We start from the raw sequence: 23,934 nt of genomic DNA, 5'->3' as shown, positions 1-23,934 counted from the left end.
TAGTATGTGTGAAACGCTATCGTATGATACTCCTCTATAACCTACACAATTTGCTCGATTCTGAGCAACTTGGCCCTTTCTTGTGATTACAAAGTATCTTTGAGGAGCATATTACTAAAAAATAGCTTTTTTATAGAAGTATATAAAACTGTATTATAATTGGCAAACCTGCATGTCAACTTGCTTTTCCGTATTTTGAATATCTCCAATATACTTGACAAAAATATCAACTTCTTCGTTAATTAAAGTTTCCATTTTTTTCTTTCCAAGTCCAATTCTTAAAAAATGCGCGTTTTTTGTAAGAGAAAATGGAGAGTTTAATATTAAAATTCGCTCTGATTGCTCTTAAAATCGATATTAAGTAGATTTAAGTAGAAAAGTTTACAAAGACTTTTTAAAGCAGTAGCACAACGTATTCATACCAATAGTTGCCGAATACTTTTGTTTAATTAAAGTTCAATATATGCCAGCTTGACCAATGCTTTCTAGTTATGATTGTTACACAAGTGCCATTTACGTAAACTATTATTTTTGGAAGTGGCACGACATCTCAAGGAAAACATATTTTTGCGGGCTGTTAGGCTTATAAAATGCGCCTGAAAGGTAACTTTAACATTTTTCTATATATTATCGTGACGATCAGGTAATAAATATACATAAACTGAGGTAATAATTCGAAAAATGTGCTAGTGGGCTGCATTAAATATTGCGTTTGTATATTTCGCAGATCTATACAAACGTTAAAGGGGTGCCAAGAAGTTTTTTGTGACTAAAGCTATCGTTTCCATTTTTGTTGTATTTTTAATATTCGAGGTGATGAAGACTATTAAGGGGGTCTGAAATCTAATCTGCTCAAAACTCAATTTTTTTATTAATTCACTCATAAGGTCGGCAAATTTACAAACCCCAGACCCCGTTATTGCTGACGACGTCCATCTCCACATATTGGATTTCTGCCAACGTTTAAGTAAAGTAAAATTCATCAATCACAGCTTAATTCACCAGTTTAACGTTTTGTGGCCTTTCTTACTGTTTGTACGCTGTTTATATTAATCTGAAAACTTTTAATGTACATTGCAGATCCATTAAAAATAACAGTGAAGGAACATGGGTATAGTGTATAGTCATGAGATAGTGGTGCTTCAAATTTCGAGAACCCTGTTATACACGAACTGCTATGGTTGGGCCTTCAATTAAATGGCTAACTAAGTAAAGTATTAAAGTCTATGTCATTCAAAGTTTTATCATATGACAAAAGCGTTTATGGCGATGTATAAGTTTGTTCTGTTTCAGAGTAATATGCTTATCCAACGGGACCAAACCGGATGCCTTGCACCGATTAACCAATATAGCCATATATTTATCCAACGGGACTAAACCGGACTTTTTCTGATTTTGCGTTTGCTTTGAATGCATAGAGTGGACTAAGTCACTAAACAATATGTATGAATTGTTTGACAAATCAAATTTATTAATCTAAATAAAACTTACTCTCGGAGGTACTTTAGAGCGAAGTGTTTTTGTGATTTGAACTCCTCCCCGTACTGCTTAAACGCTATTCCATGGCGCTTCGTTACCCCACAGAATAACTGAATCAAAGGGCGATCGGAGAAAACGTTGCCTTTCTTTACGAGTGCCTGTATTTTAAATATTTTTATGCTAAATAAGTCTAAAATAGGACTACATATATATTAAAATAATATATGTGTTTAATTGGTATTGTCGTTATGGAGCAAGGTTTCGCCAAACCTTCACGGAAGTTGTATTGTATATGTAGTGGGAATTCAAGGGTCACAGCGTAATACCTTTTGCTCTTTGTTTAATCAACAAAATATGGGGTAAATTTTGCAAAGAATCATGGTCACTCCTGCGCTACGCCAGTTGGCTATATAGGGTCGCAAATTATTAAATACGTACATTGGCGATACGTAAGTTTATTTAACAGATGCATACTAAAGTCAGTAATTTTTCTGTTTTACCTGGATAATGCCGGCTATCTCATCTTTTTTTTAACTGTATAGTTTTCGATATTTTAGCCCAACAAAGTAATAAAACTATTACAAATAATTTACAAACCTATATATTCCTATATATAGCGTCCGAAAAATTCCATATTTTTAATAGATCGTTACCAACCTGATGTATTGTGTCAAAATTATTAAGGACAACAACGCTTTCCACGCCCAAACGAACTGAGAATATTGGTCCGTATTTCAGGCTCCATTTCTTTAAGTCTTTTCCAGGTTGATTTGATAGAAAGGGAACAACTCCCAATAAAGGAACACCTTTAGGACCAGGTGGAAATTTTGGATGCGGAGTCTTTCGCCAATTAAGATAAAATAGGATTCCAGAAATTACTAACAAATGCCAAATATTGAATTTCGACAGTAAATCAGCCGCATGGCCACAACATTCGTGCAGCCACATATTTTTTATTTTTGCAATGTTCAAGTTCGTAGTTGTTGCCGTCGCTGTATACGGCCTTATTTATAATCATTAACTGATGCAGTGTTTACTTGTGGTCGTTGGACTTCTTTTCTCTATACAAACTCGAAGCGAGCTTTTGCTGAGTTGCATTTCTTGAAATATGGTCCTTTATGTGTTTCGAAATTGATAATTTGTCTTCTACTTTGATATTTAACATTAATTTGCTTTGAATTCATCAAATATATAGTAAATTTTTAACCAGGTCCTTTTATGAGATATCGCTATCGCTATAGATTGGAGTACACAACTAAAATCAATTTACGATGACGTCACTTTTTGTTTGCGCTTTCAACCTCCAGATAAGGGCCTTAGGTTAACAGACCCCTAACCCCGCAAAACGGCATTTAGGCATACATATCACCCTACTTCTTGTCTGGATATTGTCCTTTCCAGGTTGATTTGATCGAAAGGGAACAACTCCCAATAAAGAAACACCTTTAGGACCAGGTGGCAATTTTGGGTAATACTAATTTGCGGAATAATGAATGGTCGGAATGGTCGGAACGCTCAGTTATTTTAATGTTGCCCCGTTAAAACCATTATTAAACCAACGCACAATATTGGGGTTAGGGTGGGGGTTAGCGTTTGGGTGTAGGTGGGTCAAGTGTTATTATATTTGATAATAATACTGTGAGCGAATTTTGGATGCGGAGTCTTTCTCCAATTAGGATAAATAGGATTCCAGAAATTACTAACAAATGCCAAATATTGAATTTCGACAGTAAATCAGCCGCATGGCCACAAAATTCGTGCAAAATTCGTTTTTTTATTTTTGCAATGTTCAAGTTCGTATAGTTGTTGCCGTCGCTGTATACGGCCTTATTTATAATGATTAACTGATGCAGTGTTTACTTGTGGTCGTGGACTCTCTTTCTGTATACAAACTCGATGCGAGCTTTTGCTGAGTTGCATTTCTTGAAATATGGTCCTTTACGTGTTTCAAAATTGATAATTGTCTTCTACTTTGATATTTAACATTAATTTGCTTCGAATTTTATCAAAAATATAGTAAATTTTCCAAAGATTTTGTTGTGAGCAGTAAGTCGAACATGTACATTTCTGGTTCAAGTTTGCTTTACGTTAAGACATAATTTCTGGTCTGTCTCAATTCCGGTTTAGGGCGCACTTTAAACGTTCCGATTGAACTCTTGTTGGGCTAAAGTTGTTTCAAATCCAGTACGCAAACCGGTTTTGGTTCAATTAAAGCAACTGGCATATTTAGAGTAAAATGTAGATCTATAATGGTTTGAATAATTAAATATAAATGTATAAAATATTAAAAAAAAATTTCGGTGCATATCTTGTTTTGACGTTATTAATTTTTGGGTAGGTTTGGTATGTAGGTGCGCATAGAGTTTAGGAGTCAGCCCCCTCGGGGCTTTTAATTGGGTCAAATAAAAACCTGAAATAGTGTGACGTCATCGTTTTAGTTGTTTACAGCTATCTACTCCTAAATAGCGATAGACATATTTTTAATGCAAGATTCCCTCATGTTCACTTGTTTGTTTTTCTTGCAAAGCAACGAAGCAATTGGCATCATGCTCCGCGCTTTGTTATCCTCGAAGAGAAAATAAAATTAAATGCGAAATTTGGTGGTAATGTAGACCTCTCTGTTACCAACTGTTACGCCTGTTGTTCCTACTAAACATATCTACTAAATGTTGGTAAACTTAAGGCACTGTTGAACCTTTATTGTTGCTTTACGTAACGATCGTTATAGATACAATTTGTTGGTAAACATGTAATACTTGGTATAGCTTTTTAACGGAAATTAATAAAGGATGGAAGAAACATTTAAAGATGTAGGTAAAAACTATGCATTTATAGAATACGACACAGTGTATACGCATTATCTATTAATTTTTTTAACAAATTTAATTTTCGAACATTTCACAATTACCTCGTAGTAGTTGAATTTAATGTCGCGGAAATAAATAAAGGAAAAGGCCATATAATAAAGTTTCACCCATCGTGTAACCAGGCAAGGGGCTTTTGGCGAGATACGCTGCTGCTGATATTGTTGTTGCTGTTCAACATTACACTTTTGCCAAAAAAATCCCGATCAACTTCCTTTCGTCACCTAATTCGCTAGCGTCTCTACAAGTACGCGCGCCTCTTCAGGCCTTTTACGATTTTATTGTTTTCATTTTTTCGGGCTGGGAGTTGTGGGGCTTTTAGTAATACTTTATGCTTTTCATTTTTGGTTGGAAGGACTGTCAAAAAGCATTTTTTTAAATTGTTTTTTCTAAGATAGATTATTTTTGTATTCCATAAGCGCTGAAAATAATATTATTTTGCGACGTATTTATATTGTTACTATTACCTATTTATGCTTACTTATTACCTAAAGACGTTAAATTACATTGTACCAATTAACAAATTGTCCCCTTGGCATCATTAAAGTTATGGTATCAGAGCTTGGAATTGTCAGCCCATATCTGTTTTTCAGCTGAAACCTGGCAAGGAAAATTAAGGAGTGTGTATTTGTCCATTAAAGTATTTTTTTCACGGGGTGGGACTGGCAAGACTGAAACATGTAATTAGTTTTTACGAAAAAAAAACCTAATAGAAATTGTAACTCTTGGCTAACTACAGCTTTGCATTTACAAGTCACAGAAGGTAAACGAAGAAAAATTTCAGCCAATATCTGTTTTTTTCTTGCAGAAACAGGTGTAGGGAAAGTATATGATATAAACCTTTAAAACCAACAAATCAAACTGTAATATATCATATTACAAAAATTAACCTGGTAAATAACCCAATTGTTATGACCCAATTACTCTGACAAACCACCCTTAAAAATAAGGCCCTGAAAATAACCCCTGACAAAAGATACAACAACACGCCCGTCTAATTTTAATATTATTCGAGGTGTTGTAGCCTATATTGCTCTTTTGTAACTTCCAGACATAGGCCCTGTTATCTCTGTAGTACCCTTTGAAGTTTTATCAATGATAGGTAGGCTACTTTTACTAGGGCGATTATTTTTTCACTTGTGATATATTTCCATTTAAACAATATACGATGAATAAACGCTTAAGGATCATCGATCTTCGATATTTCTTTGGATAGTTGTGAATCTCAGATTTAGACTAATATATAGAACAGTAATTGCAGTGTCTTCTTTCGGTGGTTATTTGCAATTATCCCATTTACTATTTCAATAATAACACATAGTCTTTTGTTAATTTTTGGAAGATGACCGTTGATTTAAAATTTCGGGTTCGGCTAAGGCTCAAGTTCTTTAAAATATTCGGTTCCGCTTCGTTTTGGCTCTTCAAAACGGTTTAGCACATGCAAACAAAATGCTACGAAAACATATGTACGCGGTGAACGCACGACATAATATTTTCAGATTCAGGGTCTATTTTGCTCGTCTTCATATAGCGCCATCTCGTAGCAATATCTCACTACGTTGTTGTAATGTTAATACACATCTTGAAGTTCAGTTTTACTGAAAATCATGTTACGATGTTACAGAGAAATGACCGTTAAATTTACAAACGTTTAGAACAAACAAAAGGAGACAAAAAACTTTTCGTCATTGCAAAACTATAGCATACAAATTATATCGCACATTTGAGTCATACGACTGGCATTTTTTCTTGCTGATTACAACTGTTGGTAAAGGTAAGTGAAAAGCTCATTTGCAGGTTTCTTACAATGGACCTTAACAAAACAAGTTTAGATTGTCAAATAAACAAGATTAACTGCCTACTTTTAACGTGACCACACATTCTTGCGGTACGACAAGTGCGTCTGACGTTCGAAAGCAGAATGCAATTCTTTGGCGTAATCTGTTTCGCAGCTTCCACAGTGCCCCTTGGACATATTGGCGCGAGCAGCATGTATTACCGGTTTCGTTTAAACTTAAAACCAAGTCATTTCTATGTAATATCGTTACCACTCGATGGGATTACACAGCTCAAATCAATTTTACGATGATGCTATATTTTGTTTGCAATTTCTACCCCCAGATAAGGGCCCTTAGGTTAACAGACCCAAAAACCCAAAACGACGTTTTTTTATATCAGCCTCCTTCGTTTCTGGATATTTGAAGTGTCTATAGTTTTACAGAAAAACTCTGAAAAAAATGATATTTTCCGAAATAACGTTTTAGGCCCATATAATATGTGTTTTCTGACAGGTAGAGGGAAATCAATATTTACGATTTTCTAAAACACAAATACTTAAGAAAGATTATTTAGAATCAATAAAATTTCATGTTTAAAAAAATGTTTTGCCCCTTGTTTGTCTTAGCAGGAAGACACCCCAAAATATTTAATTAGACAGTTATAACGTAACCCGTACGAACATAGCTGTATATGCTGCTAAAATGTGTAGTGTTGGTCATGTTACATCAAATTAGCTGACGCAAGAGTCCTTGTGCTATCTTGTTTCGTCAAAATGTTGTGCGCAATCTTGAGGTTTTCAACGGTGAATTTGACATCAAACCAACATATTCTGCTTGCGAACTTCGTGTAAACATATGTTTTAAGAAATTGCAATTTGCTTGGTCAACACATCTGTTTTGCAACTTGAGCTTTACAAAAAAAATGAAATAATGCAGTTGTTGAATTTACGTTTGTGTGTTCGTCTGTGAGTGTTATCCTTTGTGCATTTTCAGCATTCAACACACCAATAAAATAACATCTAAAAAATAGCTTAGTAATGTGTTCGAATCATGGCAAGGCTCACATGGAAAAAAATCCACACACACAATTTACAAACACTAATAAACAGTTATTTGTTGATATAACTTGTTTTCTAAAACACCCGGAGTATGTCAGTTTACATTATGTGTTTGTGTTCACATTTCCAGCTAAGTTTGTCTGATATGAAGCCCCATGGGTTCCTATTGTGATGCACGGATTTCTGTCTCGCATTATTATCTCTGTTTTTTTTCTGTGATGAGTTATATTTCTACGTTATTAATCAAAGCTAACAAATGTTGATTCATATAGATTTAGATTTTATTTTTTTAAATGTGCATTTTATGTTTATTTTATTGCGCTCACCATTGGTGTTTTAGCTTATACTATTGTTTTATTTATTTATTTCAGCTATAGTTAACCATGTTGTAGTTATTTAGTATGTTATATTCTTTAGTGTAACTTCCCTTAACACAATTCAATATCCATGATTAGGGTTCCGGTGATAAGTATGGTAAGATCCATATGCCTTTTTGTGAATATATGCAAGCCAAAAAAAATTAGTTCCTGGATTTCAAATTAATGTTTATTTTTACATTTCCACGGCCCTGTAGCAGAACTATTTCATCGTTTTTTTGAACTTCGCCCGTTCGGCAAAGATCATCTGTAAGAGACGAGGTATGGGTTGATCGTTATATAGAATTTTTTTCTTGAGTTACAGACGTATTACAATATTTGATATTTTTCTTGCGTTTTATGATAACAAAAACGATTGTCTGTTGAAAGCTTGTCGATCCACGACGATTTTGCCAGCAAATTGTCACTTATATGTTTGTACGAACGACCTTTTAGAACGGATTAGAAAAATACATTTTGCCAATAGATAGTTGTATAAAATTATGTAGTATTAGTTTTTTAGTTGTTTATTAAATTTTGAAACTCGTCGGGAACCATATAGATATATGTCGCATATACTTTAAGTTTCGAAAATGATATATTTAACCAAACTTGATGGTGACGTACTTTAGGCAATAGTGGGCTATTTTATTGATTACAAGTATATGTAGGTGTAGTCAAAAATGGACTATCGGTTCATTATTTTAGCGTAGTGTTACGAGAAAATATGAATTACATATTTTAGTAAGTGAAACAAATTTCGACATATTCGGGTTTTTAAATGAGACCCCATGTCAACAGGATCACTTTCAAATAAAAAACTCGTTCAAATTTTCGTGAAATTTTACATCAATAAGGGCATATATTTACCACTGCATCCCTAACCCAACCTCAGTTTATATCAGCAAGTGACGGTGTAGATTGTATGTACGAAAATGATAAGATTTACTTGATGTAAAAAATGTTAGACAAAAACTTTGGTATTCAGGATGTCGAACTAAACATATTTAGCAATTACCTTGCGTACATTCTTAAACACGATAGACTGGTCAGAATTACTCAATTCACTGTTTATTTATTATAATTCGTGTGAAGCCGACAGAATGCTAAGGTATGAAAAGATAATTGGTAATGAACATGTATTGAATTTATAGATATTTAGTGCACGAAGCGATAAAATTGACGTAATGCTTGAAAAAAACAACCCATAATGCAAATTAATGACACTTATTGACCATTATTAAGCCACAAAACTTGAAGAAGCTTTTTGTTGTCATTCATCTTTCTTTTAATTGTACAACGCATTCGCGTGGAGAAAGAATGGCTGTACAGATTTCGTTATCGAGCGGTGGAAGGTAATTGCGAGCGCTGTTCACGTGAAACTTTTGCAAAATCTTCACGAAAAACATAAAAACTTCTACGCGTGCCAAACTTTCGCCGAGACAAAATCGTGAACCGATTGAAAATGGGATGATCTTAATGGAGTTGACGAATTGACCGTTTTTATCGATGTGACGATAAGGATCGAACTTCTCAGGATTTGGCCAATCTTCGGGATCCAAGTGGGCACCTTGCAAATTTGGTATAACCTATATAAAGATCAGCACGTTTAAAGTTAACTGATCAATATTTAAAATTGTTTTACTGCAAGATTTGGGTTTACTTCTGAAGATAGTCTACTACAGTGCTTAAAATATTCACTTGTTCTCTTAAAACAGGGTGACCAAACTTTTTTTATAAAGAGCCGGATAGCTGCACGGATTGACGACCACAGGCCGGATACAAAATTTTGGGTCAAACTATTTTAACTTGATTATGGTTAAACCCAAGGAGGTGTAAATAACTACGAAAGAAAACTGTAATAAGCGTCAGTAATTTTCATGCAGTTAGAAATTTCATCAAAATTGTAGTTGAATTAATCCCAACAACATTTCAAGCGGGAGCAAATGTGTAGCATAACTTTGAATCGGGCCAGCGTGCTTTAGGTTGATGACCCCTATTTTGAAAATCATGGTTTGCTCGCCTTGTTTCAAAGTAAAGTAACTGTTGACATACATTAGTTCCTTTTGGAATAACGAATCCATCCAGTTGTACTTGTGTGGTTGTACGATGTCTTAAGGCCAAAGGTGCAATGGCTCTGTGCCGCATGCCTTCTTGAATGAAAGCGCACGTATGAGGCATATTCTGTCGTTTTTCCATTGTTGGAATACCAGAAGAACCTGCACATTGTCAAACATCTCCAATGATATAAACTAGTGTTTGAATCATGTACAAATTAAATTTATTTATATTTAAATATTTGGCAAATATGTGCAATTTTGTTATTCGGTGAAATCGTGATAAATTTTATCCAGTCTCTTCCTAACTGTGTTTTGACCCAGTCCTTAAAATATGGATAAATCGATTTAAAATGTTATTCCTTTAATATATTAAATTTGACTGAAAGAGATATAGTTGACCATCACAAGACTCGAATGATTTACGAGAAGTTTAGGATTTTGTTAGCGAGAGTACCATTGAAGGGCACATTGAACACTAAGTGGATGATAGAAGTGGGTTCCTTACCCAGAACGTCTTTAATTTCTTGATCAATACATGTTTGAAATTCCGGAAAGTTTAGATATTGAACAAATAGCCAAGCAATGGTAGTGCTGGAAGTTTCAGAACCAGCCACAAAAAAATCACGGCAGTTCGTCGTCAGCTGGACGTCCTACAAAATAAACACGTTTTAATTTATGTTAACCAATTTTTAACCATCACCAATTGTTTACGGTGAACTCTTTCTTTTTAAATGGCTTTCCAACATTTTGTTCCAACAGATAGGCATCGATGTAGTCATCAATGTGTCTGGGATCAAATTTATTTTTATGCTCGATCACCCTTGTATGCATCTTTTCTAAAATAAAAAAACAAACCTTACTTTTGCAAGTCTTTTGTTAAAGGTTTCGTTTTACAATAAGTTTATAGACCGTTAACTCGCAGATTGTTCTTGAACGAGAAGCTGTTGATACACAAGAGATAATTTGTGTTCTAGCCTAGTCCATCAAAAGTTGTGCAAGCCAACGATAAAATAAGCACATAGCTGTATGATACAACGGCTGCCTTAAGGACAGTTTACGGAACATCGGTTTCTTGGTTTGGCTTAAATTTCAGTTAATAACAAAACTCAACATTTGTTTTATACTTATAATATATGCCATCCTTTCGTTAAAGACGCGCATCGCTGTACGAAAATAAGGAAATTTGGCCAAAACATCCCAAATTAAAATTAGACTTTGTCTTCTGTCGTGTTCCGGGTCGGACTGCCTAAACAAATATAAAAAAATATAGAAATGAGGTTTCAGTAAAGAAAAAAAAAACTAATATGGAATAATGATTTTCATTTTATTTCTTGCAATCTCTGTAAATCAAACTATTCAGAAATCAGTTAAGCGTAATCCTACTTATAAATGTATAAATGTATAAATAAAACAGTATTTTTTTCAAGCATAGTTAGATAAAAATGGGGTTAGATCTCAACGGGGGTTCGATCTAAAATGCAATAGCAAAAGTTTGTAATAAAAGGAATTCTGTATTGGATGTTTTGTAGCATTGGACAATAAACAGACAGTCAAAAATATTAACATTTTGAATTGACTTTACCAATCATGTCGTAACTTTAACGGTTTTCTATACGGCTGTTTTTTTAAATTATACGATTTCTATTTCTACATTATATATATTCGTCGCCAAAACATTTTTTCGCGTTTCGTAACATATATTAAGTGAAATTGATGAAACCTACATTAGACTTAGAGCTTCCAGCAATTTATTAAACGAAGGATCTCCATAATCAGAACGTGTTCCAAATATTACTCGCGAAATGACGTTCGAAGTTGCTTGATAAAGTTGGTACTGTAAAACGCAAATGATATACATGGTAAAAGTTTATTTATGTCTAACGTTTATTCAACTATTAATGTCAATAAAATATTGAGGTTTCCATCACTTTCAGATACAATAAATGGCATATCCTCATCTAAATAGCCAAATGCAAGACTGTTTCTTGATAGGTCCACAAACCCAAGCTTTCCTCCTTTCCAAATATTTTGAGTATTTGTAGCTAATAGCAAATGTTTTGATGATTGCAAACTTATTTGGTTAGTTCATATCATGATAGATCTCAGTGATATATAAGGTAAAACACTTCACTGGTAGTTAAAACTAAAATGGATTTTTTAACACTTGCTGTAATTATTATCATAGGCCAAAGAAATCGGTATGTCACCAGTTTCAAATACACATATCCCACCAACGTTCATTGCTGAGGAGTGTCTTTACAATTTTTAGTAACATGTCTAATTTATAAGAATAAAATTACTAATCATTACAGGCATCTAAAACTTTTTCCAATATTTAAGTTATGTAAAAATTTGTACTCGGTTTAAAATTATTTTTTTTTTATCTTTTTATATTTAATCGGAAAAATGAGCCCGCGGTTAACAATTGGAAGTGCGACCTCGTAAAAACGTTACAAATATTTAATCCAAGGAGGTCGAAACTTTTAAAGTGATTGGTCGGCGATCGGAGCAAATAAAATATTTTTAGGTTGATCGTGCTCTTTCACTATTCCATATAAATAGTAATGCATCTAATTAAAAAACTTTACTTTAAAACACGAATAAACTGGTCCGCCATTTCCGTAATACTTTTTCACCAAAGCTTTTGCTGTGAAAACCAAGAATTTGTCATCCGAATAACAAAAAATATTTTCATTCAGTAAGTAAAAAGTTAACGATCAATATGTGTACCTTAAGGTCCACTTCTTTGCTTGCGTTTTGAACATCTCTTATGTACTTGACAAATATATCTAGTTCTTCGTTAATCAAGATTTCCATTTTCTTTCTTCCAAGTCCATTTCTAATATGTGAATAACAATTGTTTTGTTACTAAAGTGGAACCCAGGGCTAGCCAAACGTTTTCGTTCTTTGTTAATCTCTTAAGCTTCCCGCAACCCTTTGTCACAAGATGAAAATGCTCACTCGCATAGAGGATATTACGCTTTAACGCTAAGTTGAAACGTATATTTTTTTTCTTAAAGAAAGTTAAAAAGAACCACCTTTGAAGGTTTTAAGATAGAACAGCTTGCTTTTCCTGAGATTTAATAGGGAAGTGCTAGGTACTTTCTTCTTGCATTGTAATTGGGTTTGAATCCCATCTAATTTAGTATATTGGCTAGCATATTGGTAAAAAATACTTTTTATTCACTTACTCTCGAAGATACTTGAGTGCGAAGTGCTTTTGTGACTTGAAATCATCCCCATAGTTCTTAAAGATTATGCCGTGTTGTTTCGTGACGCCGCAGAATAACTGGATCCAAGGCCGGTCGGAGAAAATGTTACCTTGCTTGACGAGTGCCTGCATTTAAGTTTTTAACATTAAAATTTGCAGGTTTAGGAAATTCAATGTGTGTTTCTTGGCCGGAAATTATAGTCATACGTACTATATTTAAGAACATTATTCAATATGCATATCTGCGACTATACTAAGTAAAAATATGTCAATAAAGCCTCTGCCTAGCATTTCTAACCGTTTTATCAAACGATTCACTTACCTGATTTATTGAGTTAAAATCGTTAAATACAACAACACTTTCCATGCCCAAACGAACTGAGAATATCGGTCCGTATTCGAGGCTCCATTTTTTAAAATCTCTCCCGGGCTGACCGGATAAAAAGGGAACAACTCCCAATAAAGGAACGCCTTTAGGTCCGGGCGGAAATTTTGGATGCGGAGTTCTTCGCCAGTTGATGTAAAGAAGAGCTCCAGAGATAATCAACAAGTTCCAAACTGTGAAACTCGATAGCAATTCAGTCGCATGTCTAAAAAGTGTTGCAAACACCATACTCTTCTTTGTAATGACTTGAATCTATAAAGAAGACTACATTAAACAATCCTTTCACGAGATGAGTGACTGCACTTCATTTATTTTTGTAAACTTGTCCTGGTAAATTGTCTTTGAACTATACAATAACCTGACATTGACTTCGTGAAACACCGATAATGTAACAAAACACTTTCATTTAGGGACTCTTGTTGTTATTTTCCTTTCTACAAAATATGTGCAAACGCTTATTTAACGTTATTTTAAACTTTGGCAATGTAAGCTTGCTAAAAACGTTTATTATGGTTTATTATTTATCCTTCTTACAAGCGTTTGTGCAGTTCATATCCTAGTTATGGTAGCAGGCGTTAAAATATATTATTTTGTAACTTGGCGAACCTATTGCTATCCATTAGTAATTCCCAAACGATTCCAATCTGAGGCACAGTAAAAAATAAAAACAAATTTTTGGCAGAATTGTTTACAAAGCCTTACAGTTATAACTTAGCAAACAAATACACGACACGACAGAAGGCAAATACAACATTATTTTCTTCATTATCTATAATGTATACCAAACATCCAAGTCTCGCATGCGGACTGTATATGTAAATTTGTAATACAAGAATATCGGTTTTCAAAAAATAGTCTTTTAAAGTTAAACGTGTTTTGATGACAGCAATGGCATATCTTTGTTGCAGTTCGGCGACCAAACGTCTATGCTTATCGAAACATTGTTAACTTTTTTATCCATACTGTTTTGTTCAAAAACTTTCTTATGGTGAAATATCCATAAATAATAGAGAAGTTTATGCTCATATTGGGTCTGCACTCATATTTCGGGAACCACTATTTTTTAAGAAACTGTCAAACTAAAGCGCATTTTTCTTCCTTAAAAAGAAACCCTAAAATTAGTAGACACTTATAACGTATGCAAAAAAATACCATGTAGGCTAACGCTGGATACTAGTTCGGCATAGTGTTGACTATGTTCTATTAAATGGCTGACGCAAGAGTGCTTGTGCCAGTAGCTTGTTTCCTCAAAATGCGCGCGCCATGGCAGTTTTAATGACGCATCTAACACCAAACCACGAATATTCTGGGTCCGAAGAGAAAGGTGAAATACCTAATCTAACTGGGTTGCAATTAGTGGATATCAGGGGGAAACAGGCAGGTCCATTAAAGACTATTTAAAGTGAAAATTTGCTTGTGAAAATTGTCTAATTGAAAAACTGTTTTGTATTCGAACAATCTTTTGAGGTATCATATGCTATGTTATTGCGATTATAGATTCAGGGGGCATTTTATTCCCTAACTTCACCAGTTTGTGTAATAATAATGTTAATAGATCACTTTTCACAGGTTTCCTTATATCGTGTCAACTTGGATGCGGTTGTATAGAGCAACAGGACACTGTAGAGTCCCGAATCCCGAGACTGGTCAAATGTGCGATTTCGTCGAGTCTCGATTCCGGCCCCGACTCTACAGCCTATATTTCACCCATTTAAGCAACTAAAATTGCTTGGATATTCAAACATCCTCTTATGTTTCTGTCGCAGACTAGATCGGGACACAATCCCCAAAGTAGCTGCTAAGGATAAGGATTGACTTTACGTTCTCGAGCAAGACGTTTATTGGACAGTACGACAATCAGTTTCCCGTGGCCAAACGCATTAGTTCGGCACAAAAGCGCTACAATAATTAAATTTGTGACAGTGTCATATAACTCATGCAACCATAATACATGTTTGGAAAATATTCATTTTGCAGTCGAGTCCCGAGTCCGATTCAAGCAAAATAACCTGAATTCTTCGAGTGAAGCATTATGGGTTTCGTATTGTGCTGCATGGATTTCTAATTTTTAGATGTGAATAAAAATACGTCTACGTCCTAACTCCAGCTCATGTTGGTTTCGAATAAAGAAAATACAGAGTTTTAATTTTTTCCCTTATTTCTATGTTTGATTTTTATTGTGGTCATCATGTGGGTCTGGTGGAGGGTACTATATTCCTACCAACTGATCCCAACTAGTTCACCACTATTGTTGTTAATTGAAGTCAGAATCGAACAATTATTTTTCTCGTTTCTTCTACACGCCGTGTAATGCCAAAGTAAACAAATCATATATATACTGTGGGAGTATGGGTGAAACGAACATTTCACTACAATACATTTTTAATAAGCACTGTTTACCACAAAGATTATGTAGTAGGCTACTGTAATTTGCAACAAGCACAACCAGCTTAACATGTAAAATTTGACTGATTGGCAATTGCTTATAAGGCAAACAGAAAACAAACATAATTCTATTAAAAAATACTGCCAATTATGATCAATTGTCCGAGAAGCGTCATTCACTCTTATTTAATTGTAGAACACATTCGCGCGGAGAAGGAATGGCTGTATCGTTATCAAGCGGTGGAAGGTAATTGCGAGCGCTTCTCACTTGAAACTTTTGCAAAATCTTCAAGAAAAAAATGAAAATTTCAACAGTACGTGTTAAACTCTTGCCGAGATAAAATCGTGAACTGATTGTAAAGGGAATAGTCTTGTTGGAATTGACGAATTGGCCGTTTTCGTCAAAGTGCCGATAAGGATCGAACTTTTCGGGATTTGGCCAATCGTCTGGATGCAAGTGGGTACCCGATTTGAAGCTGCCTCTAACCTTGTCGGGTCAAATATTAAAAGCAGTAGATGATAAGCTGAATTTCCTTACCCAGAACGTCTTTAATTGGTTGATCAATTTATTTTTTTTTAAATTGAAAATTCAGATACTGAAGAAACCGCCAAGCAACTGTAGTGCTGGAAGTTTCTGAACCTGCAACAAAGAAGTCTCGGAAGGTAGCTGTCAGTTGGATGTTCTGCGCAAAAACGCAAAGCTTTGTTTAAATACACATGGCGATGTAGTCCTACTACCCTTGTAATGACGCATTGCCATTGAATTGTAGTGTACACTATGACGTTATATGTGTGTTGCAAGAAAAGGTAAACTTGATCTAGTTAGGCTGCATTTTTGCCAACAGACGTTATTCTTCTACACCAGTGTTTCCAAACATTTTTTGTATTAGCGCCCCCTTGAGCTGGTCAGATTCTTGCGACGCCCTTATGTTTCAACAAACCCGTGGATTGATTTAAGATGTCAGGATAGGAGATGGCAAAACAACTTTAAAATATTACGTAGGAAATCGCATCATAAAACAAGTAACTTAAATTGAGTTTAAATACATTTTGCTTGTGGAAAAAATGTAGTCTAAATAGAAAAACATTTTACCTTTTAGGTGTTAAACACAATTAAACCCATTTAATAAATCAAGCAAACTCAAACTGGTCAAAATATACTTTTTAGGGAACATGGGCTGTAATTTAGTGTTAATGATCATTATGGGTTATTAAATACTATAACAAATCAAGATTAAGTAATTAGAGGAAAATAAAACCAATACCATAGCAACTTAAGTATACCTAAGTCGTATAAATTTAATTTAACGTTTATGTATTTTTTGTTATTTGAAGTTTATAGCAATAACAGGTTTATTAAAACATCATAAGCATCAATTTTAATCCTTGAATTTTTATAATTGCTTAAAAAATCTAGCTGTAACAGCAATGATAACCAGCACCCTGTAGTCAGAGACAAGTAGGCTAAGATCACGCCAACCAATTTCGCTAAGAACAATACGCAGTTGCTCGTTTTATCTACTTTATATGGTCGGACAACCCTTACGCTACATTGCCGCGCACAAATCAAGCATTGTATATATATATGGCAGTAAGCAATTTTACGCGTTCAAGCAATATTGTACAGAGCTACAGGCTTAGACCAGTGCTTTTCAACCGGTGAGCACGTGCACCAGTACGAAAAGGTATACAAGGGTGCATCACATACTTTTATTAAATTATTATTGTTTGGCATTGAACGCTCTTTTATGACATGCAATAGTACTCACAAGCAGCCTGCAGCCAAAATCAAACTACCACCGACAGTGTGTAAAAATTAGGCAGCTCCGCTTGGTTTAAGTGACATGATGATATTGATATGCATAATGATTTTTCATGTCACCTTTTACCTCTGTTTAAATTTTAAGTAAACAAGGTCGTACGGAGCTTTTTATATATTGGGTCACTTCACAGTAGGCTCAACATTTGCCGTGTCCAATTTGTTATGTGACTCTGGGCACAAATTAGGCTAAGGAGGAACCGACACACTTGCCTGTTATCTATCTAGTTAGCTACCCCGATATACAAACCTAAACAGTTCAGTTTAAAATAGTATCTTTAGGATAACGGGATTTTTGTAAACCCCCAAAATGTAGCAGTGGCGTGTTTTACATAATAGAATTTGTTATACGATTAAATGTTAAGAACGCCCTTTAATGTGGGTTTAGCGCCCTCCCGAAGGAACATAAGGTTCACAACTTCCCCTTGCAACTCTTAAAAACACACAGGTGTGCGGTGCCACCCACTTCGGAAAACACTGTTCTACACCAACTGAAATGTGTGCCTGTTTAAATAACGGTCATGCATTTTCAAGAGAGTTTACGAACATATACCAGATAAATGTTTGTAAAACGACAAGATAAATAGGATTTTCAATTTTATTGTGTATATATATTTTTTTTAGTTTATCAGTAACGAGTTAAGTAAAACAACACACATTATTATTCATTGTCAATGTACATTAATATTTTACGGACGAAACCGACAGATTAATAACGAGGTTCTACAGTTACGATACATTCTCTTGGGGAAACAACAGCCGTTATTAGTGGTTTGTCAAGGGGTGGAGGATTATCGTGGACGCTGCGTATATGGAACTTTTGCAGTATCTTAACAAATAATATGAAAATTTCAACACGCGCCAAACTTTCTCCGAGACAAAATCGTGACCCGATTCCGAACGGAATAATCTTTTTGGAGTTTACGAATTGACCGTTTTCGTCGATGTGCCTGTAGGGATCGAAGTGCTCCGGATTTGGCCAATCGATTGGGTCAATATGAACACCTTGCACATTTGCTGCTACCTTCATGAAAAATGGTGTTCATTAAGTTTAATGTAAGTGTTTTGCGTATGTTAAGTTTGTATATACTTACTGTTGTTCCCTTTGGAATAACGAATCCTTCCAGTTTTACGTCTGTTGTGGTTTGATGTTGTGCCATAGGCACAATAACGCGATACCTCATAGTTTCTTGAATAAAAGCACACGTAAATGGCATTTCTGAACGATTTGCCATTCCAGGGATTCCAGAAGGTCCTGGGAAAATACAACATTGTTTTCTGGTTTAGGTGGCCATTGTTTAACTACAAAAGTAAAAAGCAAGATGTTAATAATTCCAAATATATGCCAGTATCAAAATTGTTAATTAAATATTAGGAGCAAGGTTTGAACGAAAAATAGTTTTTTTAAGCTAAACGTGTTTCGGCTACAAAATAACAGTCATTTGTTGCAAGTGGGTGAGCCAAAAAAATTATGCTTACCCAAAACAAGGTTGATTTCTTCATCAATAATTTTTTGATATTCCGGAAAATTTAGGTAAAGTACAAAAACCCAAGAAATCTGGGCACTGGTTGTTTCGGACCCAGCCATTAGAAAGTCCCGACAAACTGTTTTTAGTTCAATATCCTTTGAAAAAATAAGAAAGCAGTGATTAAAGCATCAATCATTGTATTAAATTCTTGGGCCAGAACGGTGAAAAAACATAGCATTGGGCACATACGTTCAAAAGATTGCGTTAGTGTCAACTTTAAACGTACTAAAATTTGGCCAATATTTATAGCAAATTAAATGTTACTTGCATTAAACCCTTGTTCTTCGGGTCTGGCCCCGGTCAGTTGTTCAAACAGAAAATGATCAACAAAGTCCGTGATGTTTTCGGAGTCAAAACGTGTTTTATGGGTACTTATCATTTCCTGCATTTTACCTGAAAACTTGTTTCGTTAGAAAATGTTTGGTTTCAATACAAAATATTAAGATGGACGATTCGTTTATAATTTTTGGTGTTTATTCGCAATTTGTTGAACGCATGTCAGGTTAACTTTTCTTAAATCAGCAAACGAATGAGTGTTTAAGATATTCAGATACCTTTGTAAAAGGAGCGTCATGCGAATTTCAGGCTAGTTTTTCTGACAATAAAATTTTAGGCTAAAATTTTTTACTATACATACTGTACTCGATTACAAATATATGGCGTTATTTGCATGTTGAAAATAACTTTTTTACAATAAAACACATTTTGAGTCGTAGGCTAATTCTAGACAACTCCCTAATTCTAAAACAAACCTTTAAAAATTGTAATTTAGTCCTGTATTTTAAATGAAACTTAATAAATGTGTTAATATACCTAATATGAATTCCATCTTCTGGTCAAAGGCCTGCATTGATGCGTTAAAGTAAGGAAGTTTGGCGAAAGAATTCCAAACAAAAATTAAAGATAGTCTTGTTGCATGTTCTGGATCCGATAACCTTTACATATAAGTGTCACACAATTTACTATCAGTTGCTGTAGTTGCGACTAGGAACGTTACAAATCGATTCAAAAGCTCATTTGTTAAGAAACACACAGTATTGAACAAGGAAAAAATAATGCTGAAACAGAACAATGGTTATCGTTAAAAATTGAATCAAATTAACCAACGATTTCTTTAAATCACTGTTTTTACAAATCGTTTCAGTGCCGATAAAATAAACTTGTTCGCGTACCATTTTTTCTTGTAAGCGTATCTCGTTTAAGAACCCATAATTTGCGCAATCGAACGTATACTCAGCAGTAGTTTGACAATAACTAAATATAGGCTTATTGGTCAGGAACAGCAGATGCCGGGGTTTTACCAAAAAAAATCTAACAAGGACTATGACTTTTAAATATGTTTTTCTTAATTTGATAACTTTACATATACCATAGCTCACTATTGCTTAAGCTTTGTATTATGCTAACTCACAACGTTGCCAGGGTATGTAACAACTTTTCAAAAGATGGATCCCCATATTCTGCACGTGTTCCAAAGACGACCTGAGAAATGATGTTTGCCGTCGCTTGATACATTGTGTGCTTTGAAAACATATTTTTCTCTCGGTTATTCGCATAACACTTGGTAAGATATATACTAATCTTTAACAACTCGTTAGGTGTAAAACAAGACACTACAAAAAGTTTTCGTTTCGGTTCTCTGTTGTCCATTATGGCTACCAGTGATTGATGTAGAAGGGACATATAGCCAAACGCAAAAAAATGCCAGAAAAAGTTTTAAAATTGAAACCAAAATGCACGAATTTCTATATTCCATTTCTGTTGCAAAATTGCGCACAAATTTGACGAAGAACAACAGTTTTATATCGATTACTTATGTATGACGTCACATAATGACGTTAACTATGCGGCTAAATCTTTGAACTTTTTTATGACCTATTTAAAAAATATCCTGGATCCGCTCCTAATCAAGGGTGACACTGCTGTATCTGCTTTTCAAAGAGAAAAAGTTTGTTTTAGTTTTATAACTTCATTTTTTTCATAGCAAAATAAAGATTTAACTTTAAACATTCGTATAATTACTGTGCTACAATAATTGCTGCATGGGTATAGAACTTACATATACATCACACAAAAAAGGAAAATTGCTTGACATATACAACAAAAATTTAAGGAAAATCACGATCTTTATTCAAAATTTGGCTTCAGTTTTTGTGCTACTGTGGCTATTTAATTGCAATGCTGTAGTGTAATGCTGCGCTTATTAAAACAATAAAGGTAATGCTAGTACTGTGGTGCTGCGCTAATGAAAAAAAACAAAAAAAACAGATTTACTTTTTCGTTTTTCAGGATAGCATTGCAAAGTATTACACCGCAGCAATCCAGTGTTGCATAAAAAAAATAAAAACTTAACAACCTTAATGTCAACTTGTTTATCAACCCTTTGGAGTTTTTGCAAATGTTTAATGTATATGTCCCCTTCGTCATTGATGATACCTTCCATTGACTTTTTTGCAAGGCCACGTCTAAATAATAAGTGTCAGTTATTAAACAGAGAATGTATAACATAACCTATCCATACTACCGCTTATGGATGGCAATCCGTCATTTTGAATACTGCTATTGTAAGTTGTGGCGTTACAAATATGTTTTGATCTTTTAATGTATTAGCTTGTTCATTCACTAAGATCCCTATAGCAAATAAAATTTGATAAAAAATAACACAACGGTAGAACACCTAAAATCCATGCGTCCAAGAACTAAACTACCAGATTGTAAATGTAAATGAATCCCAATTGGTCTTACTGTACGCCGACCTGTAGTGGGTACCTCAAGGAAAAACTGCTTTTTGAATGTGATAGAATTTTTATACTTTTTACCTTTTTTTGTGAATCAAATGCCCCCCGATTTGGATGATTTACACTGTTTATGTTAGGTATAGGCCAAGCGAAACGACACGCTTATCACAGCGCAGAAGATGTCACATGTTTAAAAAAATTAACGGAAAAAAAAGTATATTTTTACAAAAATGAAACAATCTGTGGCTATATAACATGCACATAATTGCAAATTCACACAAAAACACTAAATTTCCTCAGTGAAAAAGCGATCGTAAATTACCTTAAAACAACAAATGCTAATCGCCACGTTCCATGCGGTTTTGTCATCACCCACATAAATGTTAGCAGACACAACTAAAATTGCACGAATTGCGGTTTTGTAGACCGCTACATGCAATCGTTTAGATTACTGCCGTCCAGGAAGTAAAACATATATTTGCTTAACAGTTTTTGGCTTTTAAAATCTAATAATGTTGTCTGAAAGTGCTCTGAAAAGCTGTCCACCGGTTAATACTTTCCCTGCAACGCCTGTTTTGGCTAAAATATAATGACGTCGTCATGCGTAAAATATAATGACGTCATCATACGTAAAATTTATTGCTGATAAACACCGGGTGTTAGTGTACAAAGAGCAGCTTCCAACTTCAAAGTTACTTCGTTGCTATATTACTGCAAAAAAAAAAAAAAAAAACTTACTCCCGTAGATACTTCAGGGCGAAGTGTTTTTGCGCCTTAAAGTCTTCGCCGTATTTCTTGAAAGCTATTCCGTGGTGTTTGGTCACGCTACAGAACAACTGAATCCATGGTCGATCTGAGATGTTGTTTCCTTGCTTGACGAATCCCTACAGAAAACAATACATTTATTTGGAGTTGGCTATCGGTCAGTTGGGATTTTGGGTTGATCGAAAGACACTTAAGCTGAAAAAATACGCCATGTTAGCCAATTCGGGAGGCCCTGATCACTTTACATACTTAAAATAGAGTAATTTACCTCGGATTAACTGAAAAAAGGTACTTTATGGGCCCCTCATAGTATGTGTAAGTGTTTGAGAAATGCAGTGCGCTATAGACGTGTAATTTTTGCCCACTACTTTAGCAATTTAACACAGAGATGGTCAACTGGTCATGATGCCCGAAATGTGCATTCGAACACTGCTTGTTACGAAACAGTAACAACTATTTATATCTTAACAATCACATTCAACACTCTGATCTACTTACACATAAGACAAACAAAGGCTAAATCAGTCATTAATTTATAAATGTAAAGTAAGAACATGTTGATTAGTTGAAGCCCAAGAGCAATTCTTCGACCGACGATAATTGACTAAAAAAACGCAATAATAATGTCAGTCATCTATATTTAGGGTTTACAGCTCTCTGGGAAAGTGGTAAGAACAAACCTCAGTGTGTTAATTGTAGAAAAGTATTAGCCATGAGAGCACACTAACTATATGTATTTCGTTTTAAAAATTAGACGCATTGCTAAGCTTAAAAAGCCTGAAACTTAAACTGCCTGTTGCCTGCTGGAGTTAATCTTGTTGGCGATGTTATGAGAAGAGCTGTAGAAAACTCGCTGTTTTTACTGTGGTGTGTTTTTAAAATGGACGCATTTAAGGAAACCGGGAACCCTGCACCTGGCATTATATGACGAACCTCGCCCAACAACACTTAAAATCGATACTTAATGATTAAGCGAAGTTTATCTGCAACTAATTGATTCATGGCTACATTTAAATTAAGCACATAAATTGTTTCGCCACCGCTATAGGCGTTTATCCAAACTATGCACTCGCGTAAGTTAAAATTAGACGCAACCATCTACGGTAAACAAAGAAATTAGATTGGTTCCAAATACCCGATATCAACAGCAGAATTGCATACTAATCCAATTTGGATTCCAATCTAAGGATTTCAAACTAAATTAAGATATTTAATTCATTTTTGTCACTTGCTAGTATAAATTATATTTAAAGATTAGACCATTTTCTTGAAATTGCTTAAACTCGAAGGTATTGTGTATCTTATAGAGCCCTGTGATACGTTTGGGAAACTCAAACTATGTAATGGAAATTATCACGCTGCACGCGATTGTTTTCCGTCAAATATAAAAACGTTTTGACATCCCTTGTAGCTGTAATGCATTTAGGTTTCAATCAAGACTTACTTGAAAAAATGAGTTGTAATCATTCAAGATAACCATACTCTCACGGCCAAGACGAACTGACAT

At 34.6% G+C, this 23,934-nt stretch overlaps 1 protein-coding gene across 1 annotated transcript; it reads right to left on the bottom strand.

The window, feature by feature from the left end:
- Positions 1 to 18,104: 18,104 nt before the first annotated feature.
- On the bottom strand, positions 18,105 to 23,934 carry LOC146164507 (vitamin D 25-hydroxylase-like). The gene is made up of 8 exons (XM_083380740.1): positions 23,872 to 23,934; positions 22,401 to 22,546; positions 21,281 to 21,389; positions 20,336 to 20,445; positions 19,738 to 19,859; positions 18,875 to 19,000; positions 18,490 to 18,650; positions 18,105 to 18,419 (listed from the first exon to the last, which is right to left on the bottom strand). The coding sequence occupies exons 1-8, from the start codon at positions 23,932 to 23,934 to the stop codon at positions 18,105 to 18,107; spliced, it is 1,152 nt and encodes a 383-aa protein (XP_083236866.1).

Source organism: Ascidiella aspersa, chromosome 2, assembly GCF_963924565.1.
Source record: "Ascidiella aspersa chromosome 2, kaAscAspe10.2, whole genome shotgun sequence".
Lineage (NCBI taxonomy): Eukaryota > Metazoa > Chordata > Ascidiacea > Phlebobranchia > Ascidiidae > Ascidiella > Ascidiella aspersa.
The sequence above is the reverse complement of the archived record's forward strand: the minus strand, read 5'-3'. Positions and strand labels throughout refer to the sequence as shown.